The sequence below is a fragment of the Phyllostomus discolor genome, chromosome 14, assembly GCF_004126475.2.
Source record: "Phyllostomus discolor isolate MPI-MPIP mPhyDis1 chromosome 14, mPhyDis1.pri.v3, whole genome shotgun sequence".
NCBI classification, from domain to species: Eukaryota; Metazoa; Chordata; class Mammalia; order Chiroptera; family Phyllostomidae; genus Phyllostomus; species Phyllostomus discolor.
Window position 1 is genome coordinate 28,768,434 of NC_040916.2, and position 25,131 is coordinate 28,793,564.

General features: G+C 54.3%; 1 protein-coding gene across 1 annotated transcript; it reads left to right on the forward strand.

The window, feature by feature from the left end:
* The first annotated feature begins 7,858 nt into the window (after positions 1–7,858).
* LOC114489508 (sodium-dependent phosphate transport protein 1-like) lies at positions 7,859–24,997 on the forward strand. Its single transcript, XM_036015664.1, has 12 exons — positions 7,859–7,941; positions 9,801–9,973; positions 15,054–15,287; positions 15,372–15,459; positions 15,772–15,858; positions 17,150–17,265; positions 17,360–17,521; positions 18,429–18,561; positions 18,655–18,802; positions 23,034–23,124; positions 24,609–24,745; positions 24,914–24,997. Exons 1-11 carry the CDS (start codon positions 7,914–7,916, stop codon positions 24,741–24,743), a joined length of 1,395 nt encoding a protein of 464 aa, XP_035871557.1. The 5' UTR covers positions 7,859–7,913; the 3' UTR covers positions 24,744–24,745; positions 24,914–24,997.
* The last annotated feature ends 134 nt before the right edge of the window (positions 24,998–25,131 follow it).

The window sequence follows — 25,131 nt, forward strand, 5'->3', positions numbered from 1 at the left end:
TGCTGCTGGCTCGGCGCGTCCTGGGTCACGGCCCTGCTGCCCCCGGGGAGGATTTCTCAGCATTGGCCACCCTCCTCCTCCTCCTCCTCCTCCTCCTCCTCACACTTCGATCTCACACTGTTGCCGTTTCTCTCCCCGCTCCCTTCCTGCTGGCCTCCCGGGAGTCCCTCCTGTCCCCAGACTTGTAATTCCTCCCTTGCCATCATCCACTCACGGCCCTGGAGACCTGCAGCCTCAACTCCTCAAACCCCTGAACCCTCCAAGAGTCACCACATGCACCCCCACCCAGACCCAGTTCCCAAGCCGGCGGTCTCCCCCATCCCTTCTGCAGGCACAAACACCCCCCACCATCCCCACCCCAGGGAACCTTTAAAAACACGCCCGGGCAGAGCCGGTTGCCCGCCACGGTCCCGGCCCCCATGCGTGAAGCCCTGCACCTTCCCTGCCGCCCCGAACCTCACCCCTAGGTGGTGCTGAAGAGCCGGCACAAATGCGTGTGCGGGGGCGGTACCTCGAACTGTGAGTAACCAATACTTCAGGTTTCCCTGTGCTCTCAAAGTTTTGTGAGAGAGGACAAATAATACATCTTGAAGTACTTGCCTTAAGTCTTATCTGCACCGTGATTTCCCAACAAATAAAATGTGGGGTTAGAGAAAGAACCAACAAGGAAATGAACACACGTGATTGAAACGGTCTGGTGTGTTAGGATGAGGGCTATTGGCAGTGTTTCCCGTTTCTCAAATTCACTTGGAAGCGCAATAAAAAGAAAAATAGGTACAGTAATGTATTTTAAAAGATGTAGCATGCGGTCCTTTTTGTTAAGGAGAAAAATATTTTAAAAGTGTCTCTGGAAGGATGAGAGGAAACATTAATCTGGGTTCTCGCGAGAGGGACGAGAGATGAACGTAAATAAATGTATCTCTCAGAAGAGAGCCTCACCCCACCTCTGGCCACCGAGGGCGCCCTCAGATACATCCCCAGGTGCTATGCGCTCACCTGTGCACTTCCAAAGCCGGAGGGCCAACGGTCCGCCGAGAGTGACCGTCACAAGGCCACAAAGCCTGTCCCCCGTCTGCGGGTAAAAGAACATAAGAAGTCACAGAGACAAAAGTAAGGAACAGCAAACTCTAAAAACCAGGCACTTACGCATAAGAAGTGAATAGATGCCAACTAACTAGTAGTTAGGGGAAAAGCCCTCACACGGGAGGGAAGTAGCAGGTGGGAATTGCTGGATTTGCGGTGGAAAGCCTGGCTGAGACGGTCCAGGGCTGGGCGGTGACTCAGCCGGCGTCCAGCGCTCCCGGCCGCTCCAGCCCACCGGGGCGGTACAGTGTGTGCTCAGGCCTGTTCCCCTCCCCTCCTGCGGGGAAGGCTTACAACCCGTCTCATCAATAACAACGCTGTTCACGTGACTCGCTCCAGCCAGTGCGTTCTGAGCCAGCAGGACAAGTGCCGTTTTTAGCCAGAAACTCTCCAATGTTGTCTGTTTGTCCTCTGCCATCAGACTGGCCGTGTCCTAGACTGAAGCTGATCCACCTTCCTGGGCCCCGGGTGAGGATGACATGGCCCCGAGCAGCTGACCATGGGACATGCAGCACGAAGCAGGTTGCTGCAAGCCATTGAGATTGGGGGGCTATTTGTTACTGCAGGATAACCTAGCCCATACTGACTGATACAAGAATTAGTAGCAGGGGTCAAGTGCAACTGGAAGGGAAGCACACCCCTGCCCTGAAATGTGTAGTGCTCACTTCAGGACTGGTCGTGGAGCAAAGAAAAACCATTTTGGAGGCTGGAAGGATGTGTATTAGTGCAACATTTGGTGTAACTTTTGCCTAGTGCAATTTGGAGAGCAGAAAATATACCTAATGAGTTTCTTGCTTCAGGTCAAGTGGTTGGAACATTGAGTGTCAGTGTCTTTGTTGCTGCATTTGTCCAGAGTCTCCAAAGGTGCATGGGGTCAGGGAACCGTCGGCCGATTTCAGATTGTCTAGACTTACAGGTTTGGAAGAAGAAGGTCTGGTGGCTCATTCGCAGCCTGATGACGACACTGTGGGGATGACGTCGCCAAGGGGGAACCGGGCGCTCGGTCTTCTCCAATAGCTCTCGTCGCCAACACACTGCCATGGAAAAGGCAGCCCTCTCCCAAAGGAAGACATCTACACTTTTTAAGAAGGTGGATGTTACAGTCTAACTCAAGGAAATATTTTGACCTACATTCCAGTGTTTAAAAATTAATTGTACGTGAAGCAAAGTTCAATTTTGTGTCCTCACAGACGCATCTTGAATCCATTTCTACCAAGTAGAATGCAAGAACAAACCATCCAAGAAATTTTAAAGGGAAGTTAAAAATTAAATTGGGAGACCACGTCACATGATCTGACCTGCATAGTAATTCAGGGTTAGAAATACTTCACGTGACATTTGACTTGTGAAGTGGTTGATTATTTATCGCAGGGTCCGGAGTCCTTCAGAAAGGACTCGGGGAGAAGTCTTTAACCCAGAGAGGCGGCACTTACACGCCCTCCCCCTGCGTAATAACGTCTTCGGCAGCCGGACTGCAAGTCCCAAAGTGCCGGTGGAACACACCTCTGCTCCCTTTGTCTTCCCACCTGAGCCAAGTGTCATCCCGTGCACCTGAAGGAGGTGTGGGACTGGCGGGCCGTCCGTGCGTGGCAGGCAGCGGCTCTGAACCCCGCCCCCCACCCGATTCCTCCCAATTCTCGATTCCGGGCAGGGCCCTGCCAAGCTCCGCCCTCCAGGTGCGGCTCCTGGAGGTGTAAGGACCCAACCCAAAGCCAAACCGGGCTCTCCGCAGCGGGGGGGTTGAAAACCCGGCGCAGTGGGAGCTGAAGCCGGGGAGCCCGACAGAACCGGATCTCGTTTTGCCCGGAACGCAGTCTGATGCCCGCGCTCGCAGGGGGAGAGTGTGGCTGCGGGCGGGCGGTGGACCGGCCGCGGGGTCGAGGCCCGGCCTCCGCACGTGGGACACGCGGAGCCGCGCTGCCGCTGCGAGAGCGGGAGGGTGTTTCCAACACTGGAAAACCAGCCAACGCAGAGACACTGTGCGTGGCCCCCACGGTGTCCGCGTGGGGGCTCCAAACTCACGATGTCTCTTTTCCAAACACAGTTACAGAGTGGTCCACACGGCATGGCAGCATGTACAAGGGGGGAGCCAAAAAGAAACCCGAAAAACCAGGAATTTCTTTACGAAAAAACTGTGTATTTATTCTTACGTGTTTGAACTGCAGTCACCTTCAAAGTGTCTCCGTCTGATGCAACACACCCATCAAGACGTTTCATCCACTGCTCAAAAGTTTTTGAACTCAGTCATTTTGACGCCTTTTAGCGCTTCTGGTTTTTGTTTCGCCTCTTCCCCATCAGGAAAACATTTCCCTTTGGGGAGTTTTTTTCATCTAGGGAAACAAACGAAAGCTCCTCAGGGGTGAGATGGAGCGGGTAGGGAGGGTGGGGCACCGGGGTCCTGCGGTCTTGGGTCCAAAACTGCTGGACACTCGGCGTGGGGTGGGCAGGTGTGCTGGGAAACCACCCATCATGAAATGGCCAAACATGTTGAAAGAGTTTTCCAAAAAAAAATTCACTGAAGCCAAACGCAGCCTCTCACAACAGTGCCAGCTGGTCCACTGACACAGATGGGTTTCCGGAACACTCGCCCGGCAGGGGAAGCCTAGACTACAAGGGGCCTGCCCTGCAGAAGACAATTCTGGGTTTTTGGGGTCCCCCCTCATATACAAATCTACAAATAACCCAGAGCATTATTTTATATAGTTTGTGAACACACCTGCACAGTAAACATAGAAAAGCAGGGAGAAATCTCACTAAATTTATGTGAGGTGTTTTAGTCGCCGTTGCTTCTGTGAGAGGGGAAAGGACAAAAGACCAGGGGAAGCTAGAGCACGAAGTTCAAGTTCGCCTGCAACAGCATAGTTCATGCATTTCAAAGATGGACAAATGAACAAAATTTCAAAAGGAAAAACAGAAAAAAACCACACTAGTACTAAACTGCCGTGTTTGATTATAATATTCTCCCTTTTTAAAATCACCTTTTCAAACACCTAAAGTCAGTCAAGACACCACGAAACACAGCAAAAGCCACACACAGATGTCTGAAAGGGAAAGCCAAAAATTAATGAAGGGAAACCTCATTGCAGATGAAGTCCAGCGGCCAGAGGGGCCCCCCACCACACGCACGGAGGATTAGAGTAGGCCATCACCCAGCTGGACAGGCAGAGGCACCTCCCACGCAACAGCCCCTCCTCCCCATCCTGCAGGAGGAGGGGCCTTCCGTCCTCACCCAGCGGCTCAGCTGTGAGCAACCACGACCCTGAGCCCTGCTTTCCTCCAGGGGCCTTTCCTGCAAAACCACGCCCCCTCCACCACGCCCCTCCCCCTCACCTCCCCACCTGGCTGCTGACCAACTTCCTCACCTTTGCTTGTTGGACTTACCTGTAGTTTTTGCTATCACATGCTTGTCCCGAATTGCAATTCACAGCTATTCCCCAAAAACTCGGTGTGCTGGTAAAACTACGGGCTCTCGTGTCGCCCAGGACAACAGGCCGCACCTGAGGAGAACGCCCGAGAGCTCCCATTAGCAGAGAAGTGGGTGCAGCTGCAGAGGGGTTGACTTCACGTTCCCAAGGCACACATTTCTGGAAATTTCCCCCCAGGTCAATGGTTCAAAGATTCGCACTAGTGAGGAGCAATCAAGCCCCGGGCGGCAGAGAATTCCCGGGGTCTGCCGCCTCTAAGGGTCCCTTCTGGGTAGCAGCTGACCCAGGTCCCGCGTTTTCTCGTACTGGCGGAAAACAATGTGTGAAAGTGAAGTATGAGCCCGTGTCTCTAACAAGGTGGACAGGAGATAGCATGAATGTATACACAGAGAGAGAGAGAGACACATATAAAATGTAGAGGACTACCCTTTCACATGACACTTGTCTGCAGCTGGAATTACTACTTTCTCCGGGTTTATTCCTAAGAAATTAAACTTCCAAAGCAAAGGTTGTACATTTCCCATCAGCCGCGATCAAGACCTTGGTTTTTAATCTGAACAAAGCCATGCCACATGGAGGGTTTTGAGGCGAAGGGTGGTCGAATGCACGGCGCAACTGGGGCGCCCCAGGGGCGGTCCCGGCAGCAGGCTGGAGGCTGGGCGTCAGACCGGCGCTGGCACAGAAGGAGGGCAGGCCCAGATGGAAGCTGGAGCCACGTGGAAGGGGGTGTGGCCCAGAGAGAGCCGAGGTCCTAGGGAGAAGTGGCCAGAACAGTGTGCCCAGCTAGACTGGTTGGGGAACGAGAGAGAGAAATTCGGGATAACTGCATCCGAGGAGCTGGGAAAGCATTTGGATGGAGCATGTTCGGGAGGGGAACTCGGTTTGGTTTTGGATAAACAGTTTTTTGGGAATAGCTGTGAATTGGGTTTTACTTACTTACCAGTGGGTCAGTTGACTTCTAGTGGGACAAAGTATAACGATGCGTCTTAAACTCGGCCGCAGCTTCAGTTTGGCAAAATGCTGTTATTACTCTATTATGTCTTGACTTTCTTTAGGTTGAAAATACAAGATGTGGCTTCGACACAATTTTTCCATCCATTGAACCAGCGATCTCCATACACACCATTTATGACACGATTTCATTTTCCTCCATTGATTGCCACAACATTGTTTCCTAACGATTTGATTCTTTTGGGTGTTTTCCCATTGTTCCTTGCATGTTTCTGCCTATTCCGTCTTCAGTACAAGGGTGTCCTCAACAAACTATCGAGGCCACATAATGTAAGTATCTGTCGAGGCCTCCGCTCCCTCCCAAATGAATCCTGGTAGAATTTGTTTACACATTCAGCTGGGGTTTTTTGTTTTTGTTTTTGTTTTTTCACCAGCTGTACTCATTTTCTAGTCCCGCAAACGTACCACTGCAAACCGAATGGCCCGAGACGACACCCTTAGAAGGCGGAGCTGGCGCCCGGTTTCCGAGGGCCGGAGCTCCCGGGTGGCGCGGCGGGCTCGGCCGGTTCCTCTCCTCTGGGCCTCCCAAGGCGGCACCCCGCCGGTCGTCCGGGCTGCATTCTCGTCGGAGGCTGGACTGGGGGAACCCAGCGCGCTGCTGGGCCTTAGCTGGTGTGTTAAACCGAGACCGTGCAGACCTGGACCAGCAGCGGAGTGAGGGGCCCCGGGCCGCCCCCACGGGGTCAGCAGGGCCCTCAAGCTCCCACGTGAATGTGCGAAAGTGAGCGCTCGGGGGTCGTTTTCCTCGAAGCTGGGGTCGCTTTCACTCAGAGGAAGTCAAGTCACAAGAGGTGTTACGTCCAGATCCCAGAGACCCCAGAGACGGGCGGGCGTGGGGGTGGGCCGGGGCAGCGCCCTGTCGCAGGAAGGGGAGAAGGGAAGGGGGAAGGAGGCAGCTGGCGGCGCATGCGCAGGGCCCTTGGCGAGCAGGGGCGTTGCTGATGCCCAGAGCCCCCCTCCAAGGAGCCCCCCTCCCCGGGGGCAGCTGCACCTCCTCGCAGGGAAGGAAGTCGGGGTGCCTGTCACGGTCAGAAATTACTGGCCGTGGGATGGTTTGAAGATGCCCACTCCTCCCCCGAAGATTCAAGGCAAAGGTGAGGGCGAAGTTAAAAACTAAATTTTAACTTGGACTCCGTGAGGTCAGAGACTCGGTGAAGGATTTACAGGGCCCGCGCGGGCAGCGCAGGGAGCCGGCGTTGCCAGAGCTCAGGGGAGAGCGCCCGCGGGCCAGGGAGGAGTCGCTGTCCGTGCGTCCGTCCGTCCGTCCGCTTCAGGTCCGTCCGCCTCCCCGTGCTGCTCGCTGAGTGAGCGGGCCCTCGGGGAGAGCTCTCAGCCAGGGGGGGTAGCAATCTGGGGGCATTTCGCTTAAAAAATCTGCTTTCACAGGTCTTCCACGAGGGAAAAAAAGTGTATGTTTAGGGATGAGAGTGAGAGGGTTGTGCGGGCGCACACGAGGGGGGTGTGTGCTGTCCGGTGCGTGTGAGTCTGGGGGGGGGGGGGGCTGCTGCGCCTGCAGTGTGTGTGTGGGGGGGGGGCACGAACCAGTGTGTGTGTGTGTGTGTGTGTGTGTGTGTGCTGTAAGAGCCAGCGGCCCCAGGACACGTTCCAGTGAGTGACAACAGCAGCGGAAACTGCTCACTGAGACACACCCTGAGTCCAGTCCTCAGAGTTGTGTGTGTCTGCTGAGCATCTGGCGTCCTGCAAGCTGACGTGGTCACGACTCAAGGTGCCCACCGGTGAGCGCGTGGCCAGCGCCAGCAGGCGCCGAGCTCCATGAAAGGACCGAGTCGGCTCCAGCTTCGTTCCTCAGAGTCACTGCTCGGCTGAGCCCCCTGCCCGACCCCACAGCGGCCCCTCTGCCCAGGGCCGGGGCACGGTGGACAGTGCAGTGACCCTCCCCGTGAGGTGAGGTGAGGTGAGGTGAGCAGACCTTGTAGCTCTAGGAGTACACAAGAGAAAAAGGAATTTATTTTACCTTCGTCCTCCCCGATGATCTTCCTTCCTGTTGGCACATCCTTCTGCCTAAAACTGCCTCCGAGACTCCCTGGTGGCCGTGATGTCCTTGTTTTTGGTCTTGAATAAAGTTACTTTTCACTCTTGAGAGCTATTCTCACTGGACGTAGAATCGTGGGTTGGCGGGGTTGGTGTTTGTTGTCTGTACTTTTCAGGTTTTCTGTATACATTTAATCAACAACGAAAAAACTGTGAGTCCAGTGTCAAGGGCAGCCCGTGAAGGAGCCGCGAGGGCCCTGGCCTTGGATGCACCGTCTAAACCAGAGGGGAGGCCGGGGCGGTCCCCGCTGGGGACCTGCTGACGAGGCCCGTTTGCTCCCACACAGGACGGAAGACAGACCTTCCGGGAAGAGGAGCAGGAGCCAGACCGCCGCGGAGCACATGGACCACCCGTCTCCTTCCAGGAAAGGTAGGAGCCTCCCTGCCCCTCATACCGGCTTTCGCCTTCTTAAACACAACACGTCACAGGTCTCAGGCATGCTCAGGAGAGGAGGGGAGGAAACCAGCCCTGCGTGGGTGTCCACTAGAAAGTCTCAAATAAAAAACTCCACGCACGCTGGCTGCCCACACCTCTGCCAGCGACTGCTGCCCACTGTCTGCTCACCAGTGGGCGGAGAACATTGGAGCAGGTGTGCTGGCTTGCCCCGCTGCAGGGGTGCCGAGATGGGACTGGGGCGGGAGGGGGCCCGAGTCTGCATCCTCGGACATCCACAGCTGCACGTTCCCCAAACCTTTTTTCTAGAACCACCTTCCCTCTTGAGCGGGGCAGGGGAGAGCAGTGAGGGGCCAGCACTGGCGGCCTGGAGCCTTGTCCCCGTGGTGAGGCACAGCCTCCCAGAAGCAGAGGAGCTGGGCAACGGGCTGTGGGCCTCTTCATTTCCATACGGGTCAGGGGCCTCGTACATTTGACGTTTCTTCTTGTATCAGCGGTGATGGTTGTAGATCGTCCACTTCACCTGTGTTCCAGCTTCTTTTTTTTCTTTTCTTTTTTTTAAAGATTTTATTTACTTATTTTTAGAGAGGGAAGGGAGGGAGAGAGAGAGAGAGAAACATCCATGTGCGGTTGCTGGGGGCCGTGGCCTGCAACCCAGGCATGTGCCCTGACTGGGAATCGAACCTGTAACACTTTGGTTCACAGCCCGTGCTCAATCCACTGAGCTACGCCAGCCAGGGCTGTGTTCCAGCTTCTGTGTGAACATTAAGACGTGTCGACATCTGAAGCCGACAAACATAAGAAATCACGTTGATGTGTGTCAGTACCATTGACGTCTGCTCTTAGGCCCCACATGCGCCAACTTTTAGGCTCTTGAGGTTTGTTCCTTGTCAGTTTCCCAAGTCTTCACGGGCTCTTCTTTTCTGGTAACACACCGAGGGCTGGTCGCGCCTTTCGCTCCAACTGTCCCTGAGTCCCGAGCACTTAGCAGCTTGCCTCCTGGGCCCCGCCGTAGCTCGGGGTCTACGGAGAAGTCGTTTTCTTGAGATTCGTCCAGACCGTTGGTGAGCCCATCAGTGCCTCCCTCCTTTTCATTTCTGAGTGACACCCATGACGGTGATATGCCCCAGGGCGCTCATTTACGCCAGTCAGCTATTTTGAGTAAAGCTGCTGCAAACATCTCATCACAAGTCCCTTTGCAAACATGTTTTTATTTCCCTTGGTAAATCGCCATTTGTTGAGAAGACGTGACTCCCCTCCCCGAACTGCATTAGTGCGTTTATGCAAAAGCCTTCTTGCTCCTCTGCTTCTGGACCCCCACGTCCTCCCGCCCACGCCTGTGTCGGGCCCTACACCAGCGCCGCCCCGGCTGCGGCCGGGCACTGCCCGCGGTGCGTCCCACCCTGCGGGTGCGGTTCCTCTCTGCCCTGTGCACACACCAGCTCCCCTCCCAAGCTACATACGCGTGGAGGACAAAGCCGTTTACTTGAGTGGAGGTCTTTGTTGTTATTGAAGGCACTTAGTTCCGAGAGCAACCAGGGTATTTTTAAACGGTGTCTTTAACATGTACAGGAGCCAAAGTCCTTGGAGGACTGGCTTACTTTTCCGGGACTTTCTAGATGGGATTATATTTCAGGGGGTGTAGGACTATCACACCAGTCACACGTCTTCCTATCGTACATCATAATTTCTCAAAGGCCGTTAAGGACCATCAGATTTCAAAACGATACCCAGGGTTCCCAATTCCTGAGCCGCCCTTCCTCAGGTTAAAAGTATGGTGGGCTCCGTTGTTCCCCGCGCCGTGGTAACCGCCCGGCTTCCCTCGTGCCCCCCAGGTCTGGGCCTCTGCTCGCTGCGCTGCGGCCTGGCCCTGCTGCTGCACTTCTGCAACGTGGCCTTGCTGTGCCAGCGCTCCTGCCTCAGCCTCACGATGGTCGCCATGGTGAACAGCTCAGCGCTGCAGGCCGTGCCCAACGCCTCGGCCTCGGAGCCCCTGGAGCGCGTAAAGGTAGATCAAAAATGTCACCCTCACCCTTGGGGCATTTACAGTCCCAAGCTGCTAGGTAATCTGGGCGCACAAGCCTGACTGTGGTTGACGGGACCATCACAGGGACCGCGGTCACTGGAGCAGACGCCTGGACACGGGCGCCGGCACGTTCGGGAAGGGCTCTGCTCTGTGAACCCGCCGGGGCGACAAAGGAGAAAAACCTGGAGGCAGGGCCTCTTCAGGTCCGGAGTCTGGACTAGAGAGAAAAGGGAAAGTGTTTTAAACCACACGTGGAGGGTCAAGACACACCTGGACACACGGCACGTTTACACATTTTATCGATTTTACCGCTGGAAGGTGCTGAGTGGTTGGTTACCGGTCAGGAGACACAGCGCAGGGAAAAACGGCAATGATGGGAAAAAATATAAATTTTTGACTCACTCTTCCCATGTTCCTTTACGAATGCACGGGCAAATACGAACATGCTTAGTTCTATCCCTGTTTACACAGAATAACACTTTACGTGCAGGGTATTGTGCGCTGACTTTTTCATGCGTTCACTGGGACCAGGGTCGGGCGCGACACACGCACAGGAAATCCCAGACGAGGAGTTTGAAATGAGTCTGACTGGTATGTGAAGGGCGCCAATGGAGAACATCGGCAACACAGAACACCAGGCAGGGAGTGCCGGCAGAGAGATGAAAAGCGAAAGGAAGAGCAAAAAAGATGGAGTACAAACGAAGGCGACCGTCACCAATGAGCACCACCTTGATGCGCTCCCAGGGAGTCGCAACACAGCCGGGGAAAGGGTCAGTGAGCTCGGGGCCGGTCCACGGGCGTGTCCCGAGCTGAGCTAAAGAGAACAAAACCAAAACGTAACAGAGCATCCCAGAACGCACCAACTTCCACAGCTGCAAACCCACCTCCAGCAAGGTGACCCACAACGCGGGGGGAACTCACCCCTTGGAGGTCCTCTCTGGGGCGTCCCACAGGACACCCCGACTGAAGACCAGCCCCTGAGAGACAAGCCAGCAGAGCGCCAAGCTTTGAGAGCCCACGTGGCTCCTGTACCCGCGCCCCCTGCGGCTGTGGCGAACGGAGGAGCCGTCCTGGAAGGAAGGGCTGTCCCCTGTGGTCCCTGGCCACAGGACCCCGTCCACAAGCAGCCGTTTCGAAAGGGCACACGCTTGCTGTAAAAGATGGTTTGCGTACACCAAAGCAGCCTCGCAAGAAACGTGACAGGGACTCCTTTAGACTGAAAAGAAACAGCCCTTGTTAGTAAAAGAAAAACATACAAAAGTCTAATCCTTACTGGTGAAGGTGAATATATGGCAAACTTCAGAATAATATAGTGTGTAAAGATGATGAATTAATTACTTATAAACCTAGTATGAGAGTTATGAGACAAAAGCAGTCAAAGCGACCAACTGCAGTAATTTGCTGAGGGATACACAAGATAAGGAGAGGTAAACTGTGCCCTGGCTGGGTGGCTCAGTTGGTTAAAGTGTCGTTTTGTACACCAAAAGGTTGCAAGTTCAATCCCTGGTCAGGGTGTGTATGGGAGATAACCAATCCATGTCTCTCTCTCCCTCTTCCTCTCTCTAAAAAAATCAATAAAAACATATCCTCCAGTGAGCATTAAAAGAAAAAAAGATGTAAATTGTTACATCAAAAACATAAAACGGGGGTGACATAAAAAATGTAGTGCCTAAGAATGCATCAGACTTCGCCTGTTATCAACTTCAAATAGATTATTGTAACTGTAAGTTGCTATGTGTAAGGCTCGCGGTCACCACAGAGCCAAAACCTACCGCAGATGTCCGAAAGGCCAAGAGCTAGGAATCTAAGCGCGCCACTAGGAGAAAATGACCAAATCACAAAGGAAGGGAGCAAGAGAAGAAGACACAGAGTGACTACCACACGGGCAGACAGCAAGTAACCAAATGGCAATAAGTGAACCCCTATCGATAATTACTTTAAACACAGTGGACGGAATTCTCCAGTGAAAAGATGGAGAACGGCGGGACGCTCTAGGAACTCAAGCCCCATCTCCGGGCAGCCTGCAGGGGCGCCCTGCAGACGGAAGGACGCACGTGGGGTGCAAGCGAGGGAATGAGAAGATACTGCATGTGCACAGAAGCCTAAAGAAGGTGGAGGAGGTGATACTTATTTCAGACAAAGTAGACTTTAAAACAGGGACTGTAATGGGAAACAAAAAAGCCATTACATAATGACAAAGGGGTCATATCCAACAAGAGGATATGAGTAAATTTTTATGCCCCCAACATAGGAGCACCTAAGTATATAAAGCCAATATTAATAGAACCAAAGACAGTAACAGATAGTGATCCAGTAATACGAAAGGACTTTAATACCCCTTTGTGTCGACGGATAGATCATCCAGACAATTCATAAGGAAACATTGGCCTTAAAATGACATATTAGATCAAATAAACTTAACAGATAGTTACAGAACATTTCATCCAAACAACGGAATTCACAAAAGTACACGGAACATTGTTTGAGACAGGGCATAGGTTAGACCACAAAACAAATCTTAATAAATTTTAAAAAAACTAAAGTCATATCAAGTATCTTTTCCAACCATAATAGTATGAACCTAGAAATCAATTACAAGAAGAAAACTGGAAAATTCACAAATCTGTAGAGATTTAACAGCATACTACTGAACAACCAATGGGTCAAAGGAGAAATCAAAAGACAAGTTAAAAAAAAATATCTTGAGCCAAGTTAAAATGGAAATACAACATATGAAAACTTACTGGATGCGGCCAAAGCAGAGGTTAAGGGGGAAGTTCCTAGACATAAATGGCTTTTTTAAGTAACAAATAAAATCAGATAATCTCGGATGAACAAACTGACTTTGCACACAAGGAGCCGGGAAAGGAAAGCAGAGCGCAGAGGCAGCAGCAGAAAGAAAGTGATGAAGACCGCAGCGGAAGTGGACGAAACAGAGACCACAAAGACAACAGAAGAGATCAATGAAACTGAGCGCTGGTTCTTCAAAAAGATACACAAAATCGACAAACTTTTAGCTACTAAAGGGGTTGAGTCAGGAGTTGAAAACCTCCCAACAAACAAAGCTGAGGACCCGATGGCTTCACTGAGGCATTCTACCAAACACGTGAAGAGTTAACGCAGACCATTCTCAAGCTCTTCTGAAAAGTGAAAGGGGAGCACTTCCAAACTCGGCTTACAAGGCCAGCATTACCCCGACACCAAAGCCTGACACGGAACCACATGAAAACAAAATCACGGGCTAACACGCCTGATAGCAACAGGTGTAAAAATCCCCAATAAAATATCAGCAAACTGAATTCAGCAACACATTAAAAGGATCATACACCATGATTAAGTGGGTTTATTTCAGGGATAGAAGGATGGTTCAACACCCACAAAGCAATCAATGGATATTCCACATCAACAAAAAGAAGGATAAAAAAAATCATATAGTCATCTCAATAGATACAGAAAAATCGTTTCACAAAATTTAACATCCCTTTATAACAGAAACTCTCCAAGTGGGAGTACAGGAGATGTGCCAGCATAATAAAGGCCAGTATCATCCCCACAGCTCACGTAGTGCTAAACGGTAGAAGGCTGAATGTTTTTCTTCTAAGACCAGAAACAAGACGAGGATGTCCACTCTCAGAACCCTTACTCAGCAGAGTACTGGGCACCCTGGCAAGAGCAATTAGGTAAGAAAAAGAAACAAAGGGCACCCAACTTGGAAAGGAAGAAGTAAAACTCGCACTAGTTGCAGACGGCATGGTACACATTAGAAGTAGAAAACTCCAAAGACTCCATCAAAAAAACTGTTAGAACTAATAAGCATTCATTACAGTTACAGAACACAAATCAACACACAAAACTCTGTTGCATTTCTATACACTAGCAATAAACTAGCAAAAAGAGAAATCAAGAAACAATTCCATTTATACTTGCATCAGAAAGAACAAAATACATAGGAATACATTTAACCAGGGTGAAACACAAGAGTACTAAGAACTATAAGATACTGATAAAAGAAATTGAAGAGGACACAAACAAATGGGAAGATATCCCATATTCATGGATTGAAAGAATTAATATTGTCGAAGTGTTCATAGTACCCAAAGCAATCAAAACCTTCAACGCAATCCCTATCAAAATTTCAACGGCATTTTACACAGTCGACCAAGCAAGCCTAAAATCTGCATGGAACCAGAAAAGACCTCAAATAGCCAAATAACCTTGGGGAAAAAAAGGGCTAAGCTGGAGGCATCACACTTCCTGATTTCTAACAATATTACAAAACTATTGTAATCCAAACAGTGTGGTACTGGCATAAAAACAGATCCATAGATCAATGGAACAGAACAGAGGGCCCAGAAATGAACCCACGTACATGTGGACAATTAATTTATGAGAAAGAAGCCAACAATATACAATGATGAAAGGACAGTCTCTTCAGTAAATGGTGCTGGGAAAACTGGACACCCACGTGCAAAAGGAGGCAATCAGACCCCGATCTTGTACCATACGCAGGAACAAAACCACATAGATCAGAGATTTGATATAAGACTGAAACCATAAAACTTTTAGAAGAAGACAAAGGCAGCTCATTGTAATTAGTCTCAGCTATGATTTTTTATAGCTATCGACAGTACTGTATACTGAAAGTTGATAAGAGTAAATGTTTCAAGTTGTCATCACACAGAAAGAAATTTCTGTAGCTACACGTGGTGACAGATGTTAACTAGCCGTGTCGTGGTCGTTTCACAACATATGCAAGTATCAAACCAGTATTCTGTAGACCGGACCCTAATGTAATGGTGCACACCAATTCCGCCCGGGGGAAAAAGGAGAGAAGACCTGTGCTGTGACAGGCGCTGGGGGTCGGACCGCGCCTCTGACCCCAAGCACCTGACGTTCCAGTTGAGCGCACCAGTGACAACACGCAGTTGCGCACAGAAAGCCGCGCTACCGAGGACTGAGGGCGGTCCCCTGAGGGAGCCTCCCTCACACAGGTCGGCTGGCAGACGCGGTGCCCCGCGTCCCGGAACGTGCGGGTGATGAGACGCCTCTGCTTTTCTCTCAGAGTCCCGTGTACGACTGGAGCCCCCGAACCCAGGGCATCATCTTGAGCGCCATCATGTACGGTATGCCCGCCGCCCAAATCCCCATGGGCTACCTCTCCGGGGTGTACCCCATAAAGGTGGTGACTGGCTTGGCGCTGCTCCTGAGCTCCGTCTGCAACCTGCTGGTTCCGCTGGCCGCGGAAGGCGGAGAGTCCTTGGTCATCGCCTGCCGGGTCGTCCAGGGGTTCAGCCAGGTAGGACGGTCGTGCGAAAACTGGCCAGGCTCTCCTCTCGCAGGAAGCGCCAGGGGGCAAAGGTCGTGGTTGTCGTCCTTGCAGGGGACGGTGATAGTGGCTCAGTACACGGTGTGGGTCAGGTGGGCCCCTCCTTTGGAACGAAGCCGCCTTACCTCTGTGAGCCTGTCAGGTAATGACGTCGGGTCTCCACCCCACAGTCGTCTTGTGCGTGGGGTCACGACCTGCCCAGAGCCCTAAGAAATGTGCGTTTTGAGTCATCGGGACCTCAGGAACTTCGACCCCAGGCTCCTTCCTTTTGGTGTGGAAACTGTCCAGAGTGGGGGCGGGGCTTGCTGGTCTCACGCGCCAGAAGAGAAGAGGAGAGGGCACGTACTTCCTTCTCCTCTGATCAGCGTCACACCCAACACCCTCGTTCTACTGGCCGCCGCCGCTGCCTCCAGACGCCCGCCCTCACCCGCCTGCCCTTTGTGCCTCTGACCAGGAAACATGCTGGGCCCCTGCCTCTCCCTGCTGGTCACCGGCTTCATCTCCCAGGCCCTGGGCTGGCCGGCGGTCTTCTACATATTTGGTGAGTCTCGCTCTGTGAAGTCCCATCCTTGTGCAGAATTGAAAAACAAATATTAAAAATAAAAACCACATATAGTGACTCACGTGAAGTCAATGCTGTGTAAACTTATGAAGGTCACGAAGGCAAGAGTCGACACTCATTGACTTCCCACCACAAGCAAAGCACTGCACGCAGAGCGCCCGATGCGCCACTGAGCGGATGGCCGCCGTCCTCCAGCTCGGAGCTGCGGGCTCTCGGCCTCGGCCCTCAGGGCCTGGCTGACCGCACCCCCTCCTCCCCGCACGCATGATTCGCAGTGTCCTCATCCCACACCCGTGTCCCAGCGATCTCCAAGCCAGCCTCCTCCCCGCCCATCTCTCCTCTCCACAGTGCCAGCCCTTCAGGTCTCTGACTTATGTACTGGTTTCACTCTGCGTCTCGTCCATTGGAGAGGACACTCCAAGCCCTGGCTGGCGTAGCTCAGTGGATTGAGCAAGGACTGCGAACCAAAGTGTCGCAGGTTCGGTTCCCAGTCAGGGTACATGCCTGGGTTGCAGGCCATGACCCCCAGCAACCACACATTGATGTTTCTCTCTCTCTCTCTTTCTCCCTCCATTCCCTCTCTATAAATAAATAAATAAAATCTTAAAAAAAAAAAAAAGGACACTCCAGAAGACAGGGTGTCTGTGCTCTAGTCACTGCTGTGTTCCCAGCGCCTAGAACCATGTCCGCTACCTGACGGGCATTTGATCCATAAACTCATTTTGCAAAGACTGACTGATGAACACTACATGCCCCGCCCCCCGCCATCCTAGTGGGGGATGCCTAGAATCAGCTCACTGATGTGAAACAACTCAAAAACAACCAATAATTTGGCGAAGTCTTATAGGACTTGACCCATCCTTAGGCCTGGCCTGCATCTTGGGAGCGTGGCTAAAGCCCAGCTCTGGAAGCCAGGTGATGGGCAAGCCCCGTGTGGGCTCAGCTGCGCCCCCTCGCCGTGGAGCGGTGGCAGTGGGCAGAGACGGGACTTAAGGGCCTGATGGTCATGAGCAGGGGGTACAGGGCGAGGAGGTCAGGGGAGGCCAGAGGGTGTCCCCTCCCCACGCCCCCACCCCCACCTGTAAACATCTTTCTGTGGGGAGAGGCGGCTGTGGATGCAGGAGACCACCCACAGTGTGAGGCCTGCCTCGAAGTTCCAGAAAAGGAGGAGGAAGTCCCGGTTCTCACACGGATCATCGAAAATGCCAGTTTGGGCCCAAGACCCCCACAGAGACAGCAGCTCCAGTTCTCCCTCCTCCCGCTTCCACAGGCGCTGGCGGCTGCGCCCTCAGCCTGCTCTGGTTCCTGCTGTTCTACGACGACCCCGAGCAGCACCCGTGCATCAGCCTCAGCGAGAAGGAGTTCATCGCGTCCTCCGTCGTGCAGGTGACACGCAGGTGCCCCACACCCGGGGTCTGGGCCTCGGGGCGCGGGCTCCGGCTCGTGCTGGTGCCTGAGCGAGAGACGGCTCCTCCCCCAGGTCAGCTCCAGCGGGAAGTCGGTGCCCATCAAGGCCATGCTCAAGTCCCTCCCAGTCTGGGCCATTTCCTTCTGCTGTTTTGCTTTTTCCTGGACAAACAGCATCATGTTCATGTACATGCCAACATTCCTCAGAGCCAGGCTCCGCATTGACATAAGGGAGGTAAGCACCCCTTCCGCGCCCCTCTGCACCCGATGCCTCGCGCATCCCTCCGTCTCCTGTGGCTCTGGCTCCAGCTCTCGCCCACCCGCCGGCTTCGCTGACACGCTTTGCCTGGAGCCTCACTGTTCCCAGCCGTGTTCACCTGTTCCCACGGATCCGCCCCTCCCACTCCTGTGTGATCGCCCTGTGTATTACTTCAGCCTCAACAGCTTGGGTCCCTAAGTGGACTGGGACCCCTCCCTGAATGCCACCCCCCAGCACACACCAGTCCTCCCCCAGGGGGGTACACCCTCCCCTGTGATGTGGAGCCAGGACTCAGGTCCGGCTGTGAAAGCACTGGCAGTCCCAACAACTGTCTGACCTGGAGAGTCACGGAGGCCTAGCACCTTCTGTTGTTGGAGGTCGTAACAGCCAGGACGAAAACTCGGGTAGAAGCGAGTGTGGGCTTGCACTTCGGGGCCTTCTGTAGGGAGCCCGCGCGGCCACCCAGCCTGCGGCCAGCAGCACAGCGAGGTCCCGCTCTCTGTTTTATCTCCCACGAGACCGTGCCATTGTTGCGAGGCTCCACAGGGGCTGGCCCCGAGGCCGCCCCACCTGGTGGTTCCCCACGGTTCTGACCACCCGTCTCAGGTTCCCAGGACCGGCGCCCCCCATCCTGTGCACAGTCTTCCTGTGACGCCGCACCCAGCACTGCCGGGTTCCACGGCACCAGAAATAAAAAAACAGACGGATGGTGACAACGGCTTCTGACCTCGCAACTGTCTTCTCCTCCTCTCGGGGAGCTGGGCCCCAGCAGAACGGTGGGGTGCCTGCTGACGGCCTCGGGCGCGCAGCACACCGTTCAGACGCCAAGCTGCAGGGCAGCGCCGGCCGTGGCGCGCGCATGCTCACACCACTTCCTCCGCAGAATGGACTGCTGTCGGCCCTGCCCTACCTGCTGTCTTGGGTCCTCGGGAACCTGGCGGGGTACTTGGCCGACTTCTTCCTGGCCAGGAAGATTCTCAGCTTGATCGCCATCCGGAAACTCTTCACCACTCTGGGTGAGTCACCAACAGCCACGACCGGCCGAGCCCCATGGGGTGGGGTGGGGTGGGGTGCCCCCGGCTGCGCCTGACCGGTCCCGACGCCCGCAGGGCTCCTCCTGCCCGCCCTCTTCGCAGTGAGCCTGCTCCACCCCGGCGCCAGCCGTGTCACCGTCGTCACCTGCCTGACGCTCACAAGCGCCACAGCCGGCTTCTGCGTGGCCGGCATGATCATCAATCCCTTGGATATCGCTCCCAGGTAGGACGTAAACGTCTCCTTCCTTGCCGTGTCCGAGCTCGCAAGCGTGTTGTTGTAAGATTCCGACGGTCTCGGAGCTGGTGGCGGCCGGCTTGCCATCGCTCAGACTGTGTGTCAGCGTCAGCCACTCCGTTCCTACGGGCACCGCAGGCAGGTGCCCAGGTCCCCGCGCCTCCCAACCGCCCCGCCGTTGGGAGTCTTTATTTCACAGCCGAGGAAGCTGACCCTCAGACACTTAATTGTCAGCCTAAGATCTCACCACTGATTTGGGAACTCATCCAGGATTTTAATCCAGACCTGGTTGGCAAAAACCTTTGGCTCTTTTTTTAAGTTATGCCTTTCTCTTTTTTTAGCTCTAATAAGGGGGACCAGTGGGAGCAGCCTGCTCCCTGCACAGCCGCGGGGAGCATGGCCCACATTGCTCTATGGGACTGTCACGCCTTAGCGAACACAGACCCCATAGCAGCAGAGTTCTCCCCAGCTGTGTGGGGCGGTGGCCCTGGGTAGAGACGCAAAGTCAGCGGAGAATAACCCACGTGGTCCCAACGCTATAATCTCACCCGTCAGATCCACACAAGGCGAGCGCCAGGGTCCCAAGGCCCGGCATCTGTTGGATTTACTCAGTTCCAAGACCCTCCCAAAAAATGCCTGCAGGTGATCTGCTTACTTGGAATTGTATAAAGACATAAAAGGATTATTTGACAGAGAATGTACGAGCCAACAGAGCAATGCACATTGTTAAACACAGGTGCGCTAAGAATGTAGACACCAACAGATAAAGGAAATTATAAGGAGCTACCATTTACGGAGTATTTTTGTGGGCCCGTCACCCCCCACGAGCGAGCAGGGAAATGAACTGACGTAACGTTACCTGGCTAGTAACAAGGGCTCGCCCTGAGACGTGCCTGCCTGCGAAGCTGACCCGCTGTAGACCCAGCCTCCTTGGGTCACTGGCTAGCGGGACATGAACCGTCAGCCAGCAACGGCTCAGGTGGCGCAGGAGCCGGCCGGAGCTGCCTCGTCCCCAGGGCTCAGGATCCACGACAGCCAGGCCGTCGCAGAGCCGGCGAGAACACGTTTGCTCACACGGGTCTGGGAAAAATTCCTCGTCCCTTGAACCAGTCCACCCTCCGTCTCTAAGGCGTGAGTGTGTTACTTACATCACAACGATAGACACCTGTACTGGTTAAGCTATTTTTTACTAATGGGGTGGAGACCAAACTTATTTAAGCAAGAACGCGGCTCTTCATGCACCTCCCCTGGGTATTACAGAGGATGCCCTCAGGGGCGAGTGTCCGAACGGACCGCCTAGGGAACTGGGGCCGCGGTCGGAATGAAGAGGGGGGCGGGGGATGGTCTGTCAGAGCAGGACGGAGAGCACAAGGGAGAAGCCCTGGGGGGGGGGAGAAGCCCTGGGGGGGGGGGGGGGGAGACGGCCGGTGTGGTTTTGTGAGGACACTGCTGGGGAAATGGACCCGGTGCGGGGCCGGGGATGGGGAGGGGGACCTGGGGCAGAGCGGCTGCCACCTCCTGGGGGCGGCAGGAGCAGAAAAGCGCAGCATCCGAGGGGCTTCGTGAGGCTGCCGGAAGCCGCCGTCCTCCCTCTCACAGTCCCACAGGGAGGCCCCCAAAGAGATCTCGGTGACCGTCTATTGTCTTTGGCTCCACCGGACTGAAGGTGGTTCAGGCAGCAGAGCCTTTGTCCGGTTCTGCTGGGCCGGGCCACGCCCAGGTGTCACTTGGGCAAACCTGACGGTCCCCTGCGCTGGCTGGGCACATTCCAGCCCGCTGCTCCCGCGGGCTGATGCAGCCGACAGTGCGCAGCTTTCGGGCCGACTGTCGCCCAGAACATGGTCCTGCATGCGTGCGGGCTGTTCGCATCCCCACATCGAACACCCGCTGCCCGGGGACGGGGGTCCCGAGGAGTCGGGGCAGGAAAGCTCTCACCTGGCCTTTCCCAGGCTTGTGGTTTTCAGAGGAGCCAGCGTGAGCCTCGGGACCCTGGGCACCAGGGCAGGTGCCGGCCTCTCTGACGGGGGAAGGAGAAAGCCGGTCTCTCCGTGCAAACAGGTCGGACCCTGGGCCGCAGCCACAGCAGAGCAGTGACTCGTGATCCGGAGGGAGCACCTCGTCTCTAAAGACGCCCCAGTTACAGAACACACAACAGGGTGGACGCGGAGAGGACCTGCCCTTGACTCTCCCAAGGGAACCGCTGCAAGCGGGGCGAGAGCAGGGGGCGGAGTGCCGCACGCGGAGGCACACGCCGCTCCAGGGGCCACCGCGCGGCCGACCGCTGCCCCCGCGGCACGAACAGGGGGAGCTGGGGGCCATCCGTCCGCTCACACGCACCAGCAAATACATGGATCGCCGATCACCTGCAGGTCTGCAGCCGACGAACTCTCCGTCAGCTGTCTCCCCTCCAGAATTAACGGAACGTGGAAACAGCTGCGGGCAAACCGAGACTCCACTGGCAACCGCTGAGCTGAGCACGGGAAAGGCTGACTGACGGGGACCCTTCCGGGCAGGAGCGAAGTGGCCTCGGGGGAGGGACCCAGGTCGAGGGACAGCTAAACACACGGAGCAGGAAAATCCGGGCCAAAGCAAATGGTTCCCCAATTCCCAAAATGAAAACGGCACCTTTTAGGGTGTACAATACATGTAAGTAAGGGGGCAGCAACATGTCAAAGAGGAGAAGGTATAAATGAACTCAAGTGTTCTCAAGTGCTTTCATTATGGGAGTTCGAAAACATAGTTATGCTAGACTAAGGTAAATCAAAAATGTATGTTTCTGTCTCTATGGTAAACACTGAAAGATGGTAAACTGTAAAGGGAATATTTTTTTAAAAATTAATGAAAAAGAAACCAAGAATGAATTTAAAAAGGAGTACAGACTAGATCAGAAAACTAGAATGATGATCATGTTAAGTCTAAAGGATCAGAAGAACATGAAATACAAGACAGACTAACTCTTCCGAATGTGACGCTGCTCTCTGCTGAACCGAAGGCAAGAGCGCGATGGCGCAGAGGAGCCGGCGAGCACGGGAGCACGGGAACACAGGAGCACGGGAGCACGGGTCAGAGTCCGCAGCCCTGGTGACAGCGCGCTGGCTGGGGCCCCGAGCCAACGGCCACCGATTTCAGATGACTGACATCATTCGGAATGTGTTTGTGTGTTGAAAGATAATTAAGTCTTAAAATCAATAACCATGTTTCTGTTTCAAGAAACTAGGGAAAGAGCAGCAAGTTAACCCCAAAGAAAGTAAAAGGAAAGAAACGATAAAGAATTAAGACAAAAATGACAAGTAAAATCAACAATGCCAGAAGTTGGTTCTTTGCAAATTAATAAAATTAATGAAATGAAGATTTATCAAGAGAAAAATCATCGATATCAGTAAAAAAAGGAGGCGGGGGCATTACTGTTGACCTGCCTGACAGGAGTGTCCAACCCATGGCCCGAGGGCCGCCTGTGGCCCAGGATGGCCATGAATGTAGCCCAAACAAAACTGTGAATTTACTTAAAACCTTTTGTTTTGCTCACCAGTTTTCATTAATGTTTATGTATTTACTGTGTGGCTCAAGACAACTCTTCCTCCAGTGTGGCCCAGAGACCCCAGAAGGTTGGACACCCCCCCCAACCCCCCCGCGCCCATTAGCAGGTAATAAAGAAAACGACACAGCGCCCTCTGTGGGGCGGAGACCCTCTGTCCCCGGGTGAGGCGAGTTCTTGGTCACTCCTTCTGCTCCCAAAGGGCACATCCTGGCGCGGTGTGGCTGGGGGCCGGCCCCTGCGCTATCTGCCCCTCTCCAGGGGCTCCTTGCCAAGGTTGCGGCCTGGCTTCTGGCCTCCCTGGGAGCCACCCTGGGTGCCGTGGCTCTGGGACTGGGAGCAGACCCGCTGAACGGAGTCCCTCAGTTCTATGTCCGCCCAAGGCACTTCCCAAGCCCCGCAGCCCACCGCCTCCTGCACCTCCCAGCGGTGTCTGCGGACTTCCTGTCTGTGCTGACGACAGCTGTCTCTCACGTTCTCAGGGTCACTGCATCGCTTCCCGCTGGAGCCACCCTCCCGGCCTCCGCAGTGCAGCCCCAGTCTTGTCTGAGATGTCAATGGAATGTAACTAGAAATGGGAAATTCAGAAAACCAAGTTATCTCTCTTAAACCTCATCCGAAATCAAATGAGGTTTAAGATTTAAAATACTTCCCATTTGTGTATTGTCCTTCTTTTTTGTACAGGTATTATGGATTTCTTAAAGGAGTCACAATGCTAATTGGAATGACAGGAGGCCTGACCTCTTCCACTCTGACGGGAATAATCCTTAACCAGGTAAGGGGCACCCGGGCGTGGGAACCGCCCGTCCCGGGAGAGCGGCAGCTGTAGCTGCTAACGGCCGGCCAGAAGGTTAGAGAGAACGCCCGAAAACCCCTCGGGCGTGGACCGGGGGTTGCCGTGGACATGCTGGCATCAGCCTGGAGTCCCTGAGGGCCTCACCTCGCACCACCAGCACCACGCAGCTCACGCAGGAACTTGGTTTATTCGGACGAAATCCAAGAGCAGGCACCTCGTCCAGGTGTCCTCCGCCCCCGATGTGGGCCAAGAAGAGAGCCCGAGTTTACCGTGGCCAGTGTCTCACCGAGTGGGCCGGCCAGCGTCAGGGCCCGTGTGCTGATGATGCCGGCGGGGCGGCACGTCACCATGGTGACCGCTGGGCTCCTGCTCCCAGGGGCGGCCTCCCTAGAGGGCGGCCTGAGCCCGTCAGCCTGTCCCCCCTCAGAACTCACTCGGATCTGCTGGGCAGGCTCCCCGGTGTCGTCAGGCGCCCTCACCGGTCTCCACCGGGGGAGCAAACCTGCCTGTCCCACCTGGGCGTCACGGGCACAGGGACACTGAACAGAGGCCTCTCTGAACATCTGACATGACCCAACGTTCACGGGAGCCCAGGTCAGACTCCCTTGGTTCCAGACGCCAAGGACCGAGTGTCACGTAGTGCACAGATGCCCGGGAGAAGCAAACAAAATGTTCCTAGAGAAACGCACCCTACACGTGTGCCCCGCCGTCTCCCTGTGCGTGAAAGCGTCAGTGAACATGAGTTAATCAAAAATCACAAAACAGTCAAAGAAACAGGGTTACTGTGAGAGACCAAAAATATCACAGAATCAGACTGTCGGAGACGCTGGAAATACCTGCATGGGTTAAAGAAGTAAAAGAAAACATTAGAAATATAAATAAGAACCGTAAGACTTGACCAAGAAAAATAAGAAACCTCCGACAATTAAAACACAAAACTGAAACTAAACGTTCAGACGAAACACAGCTGAACGAGAGAATCGGTGTAGTCTCTGCTCCCAGAGCGAAGGAGCAGGTAGCCTGGGCCGCTCCTCTCAGCCCGGAGCATTTAAAGGGCCGGAGAGAAACAGAGAGAGGCTTCTCCGACGGTGCAGACGACGAGAGCCGGTCGGAATGGGCTGGGCCGGGAGCCAGGTGCTGCCGCACACTGAAACGTCCTTGTGCACCGCCTGCCGTGTCCTAAGTTTGTAGATGAAAAACCGCAAGCCTCCACCAGCACGCATGTCATCGTGTCCTTTTCACACATGGAAAATTTTGTGAGCACGCTCGCAGCTCCCCGAGCCGAGAGACGCACCCTGATTGCCTCTTTAGAGGAAAACCCTGACTTTTTTGCTCTTCCTGTGTGTTTTCCCTTTGCTAAGGAACCTGCATTGAAACCTGTTTTAACTGTAACGTTTTAAATGCGGCCACACGACGACAAGCCCAATCCTTCATCATCACCACCTTACGCGCTCTTCCCGCAGGACCCGGAGTCGTCCTGGTTTAAAATCTTCCTGCTGATGGCAGCCATCAACGTGACCAGCCTGATTTTCTACCTCGTGTTCGCTAAGGCGGACGTTCAGGACTGGGCTAAGGAGCGGCAACAAACTCGCCTCTGAAGGTAAGAAGCCACGGGACCCGGGAGACTTTGAAACCAGGTGCCCAGGAGCAACCGGGTGGAGGCTCCGCCCCCGGCTGACGGCGGTGTCGCTGGGTGAGTGCGGAGCAGGGGAGCGTAGGTTTCGGGGAGAAGGGGGACCTACGGAGTCTGAAGGCGTTTCTGATGGAGGTGCACTGCCCCAGAGTGCTGGGGAGATCTCGGGGCTCGCCACAGAAACGTGGGAGCCTCGGCTCCCGCCCACTGGGAAGTGAGAGAGAGCCGGAGAGTGGGCAGGGAGGCGGGAGGGCCTTCGCTGAAGTGGGGGGCCGTTGGAGGACTCGGTGGCTCAGAGAAGTGGAAGGGGCGGGAATGAGGACTCCCAGCAGGTGCTCTCAAGGGGTCGGATT

Excerpts from the sequence above, each read along its gene's own strand:
- LOC114489508 (XM_036015664.1), top strand. The coding sequence starts at position 7,914 with ATGGACCACCCGTCTCCTTCCAGGAAAG. Across the intron at positions 7,942-9,800 it reads CCCGTCTCCTTCCAGGAAAG|GTCTGGGCCTCTGCTCGCTG; the intron begins GTAGGAGCCTCC and ends CGTGCCCCCCAG. Across the intron at positions 9,974-15,053 it reads AGCCCCTGGAGCGCGTAAAG|AGTCCCGTGTACGACTGGAG; the intron begins GTAGATCAAAAA and ends CTTTTCTCTCAG.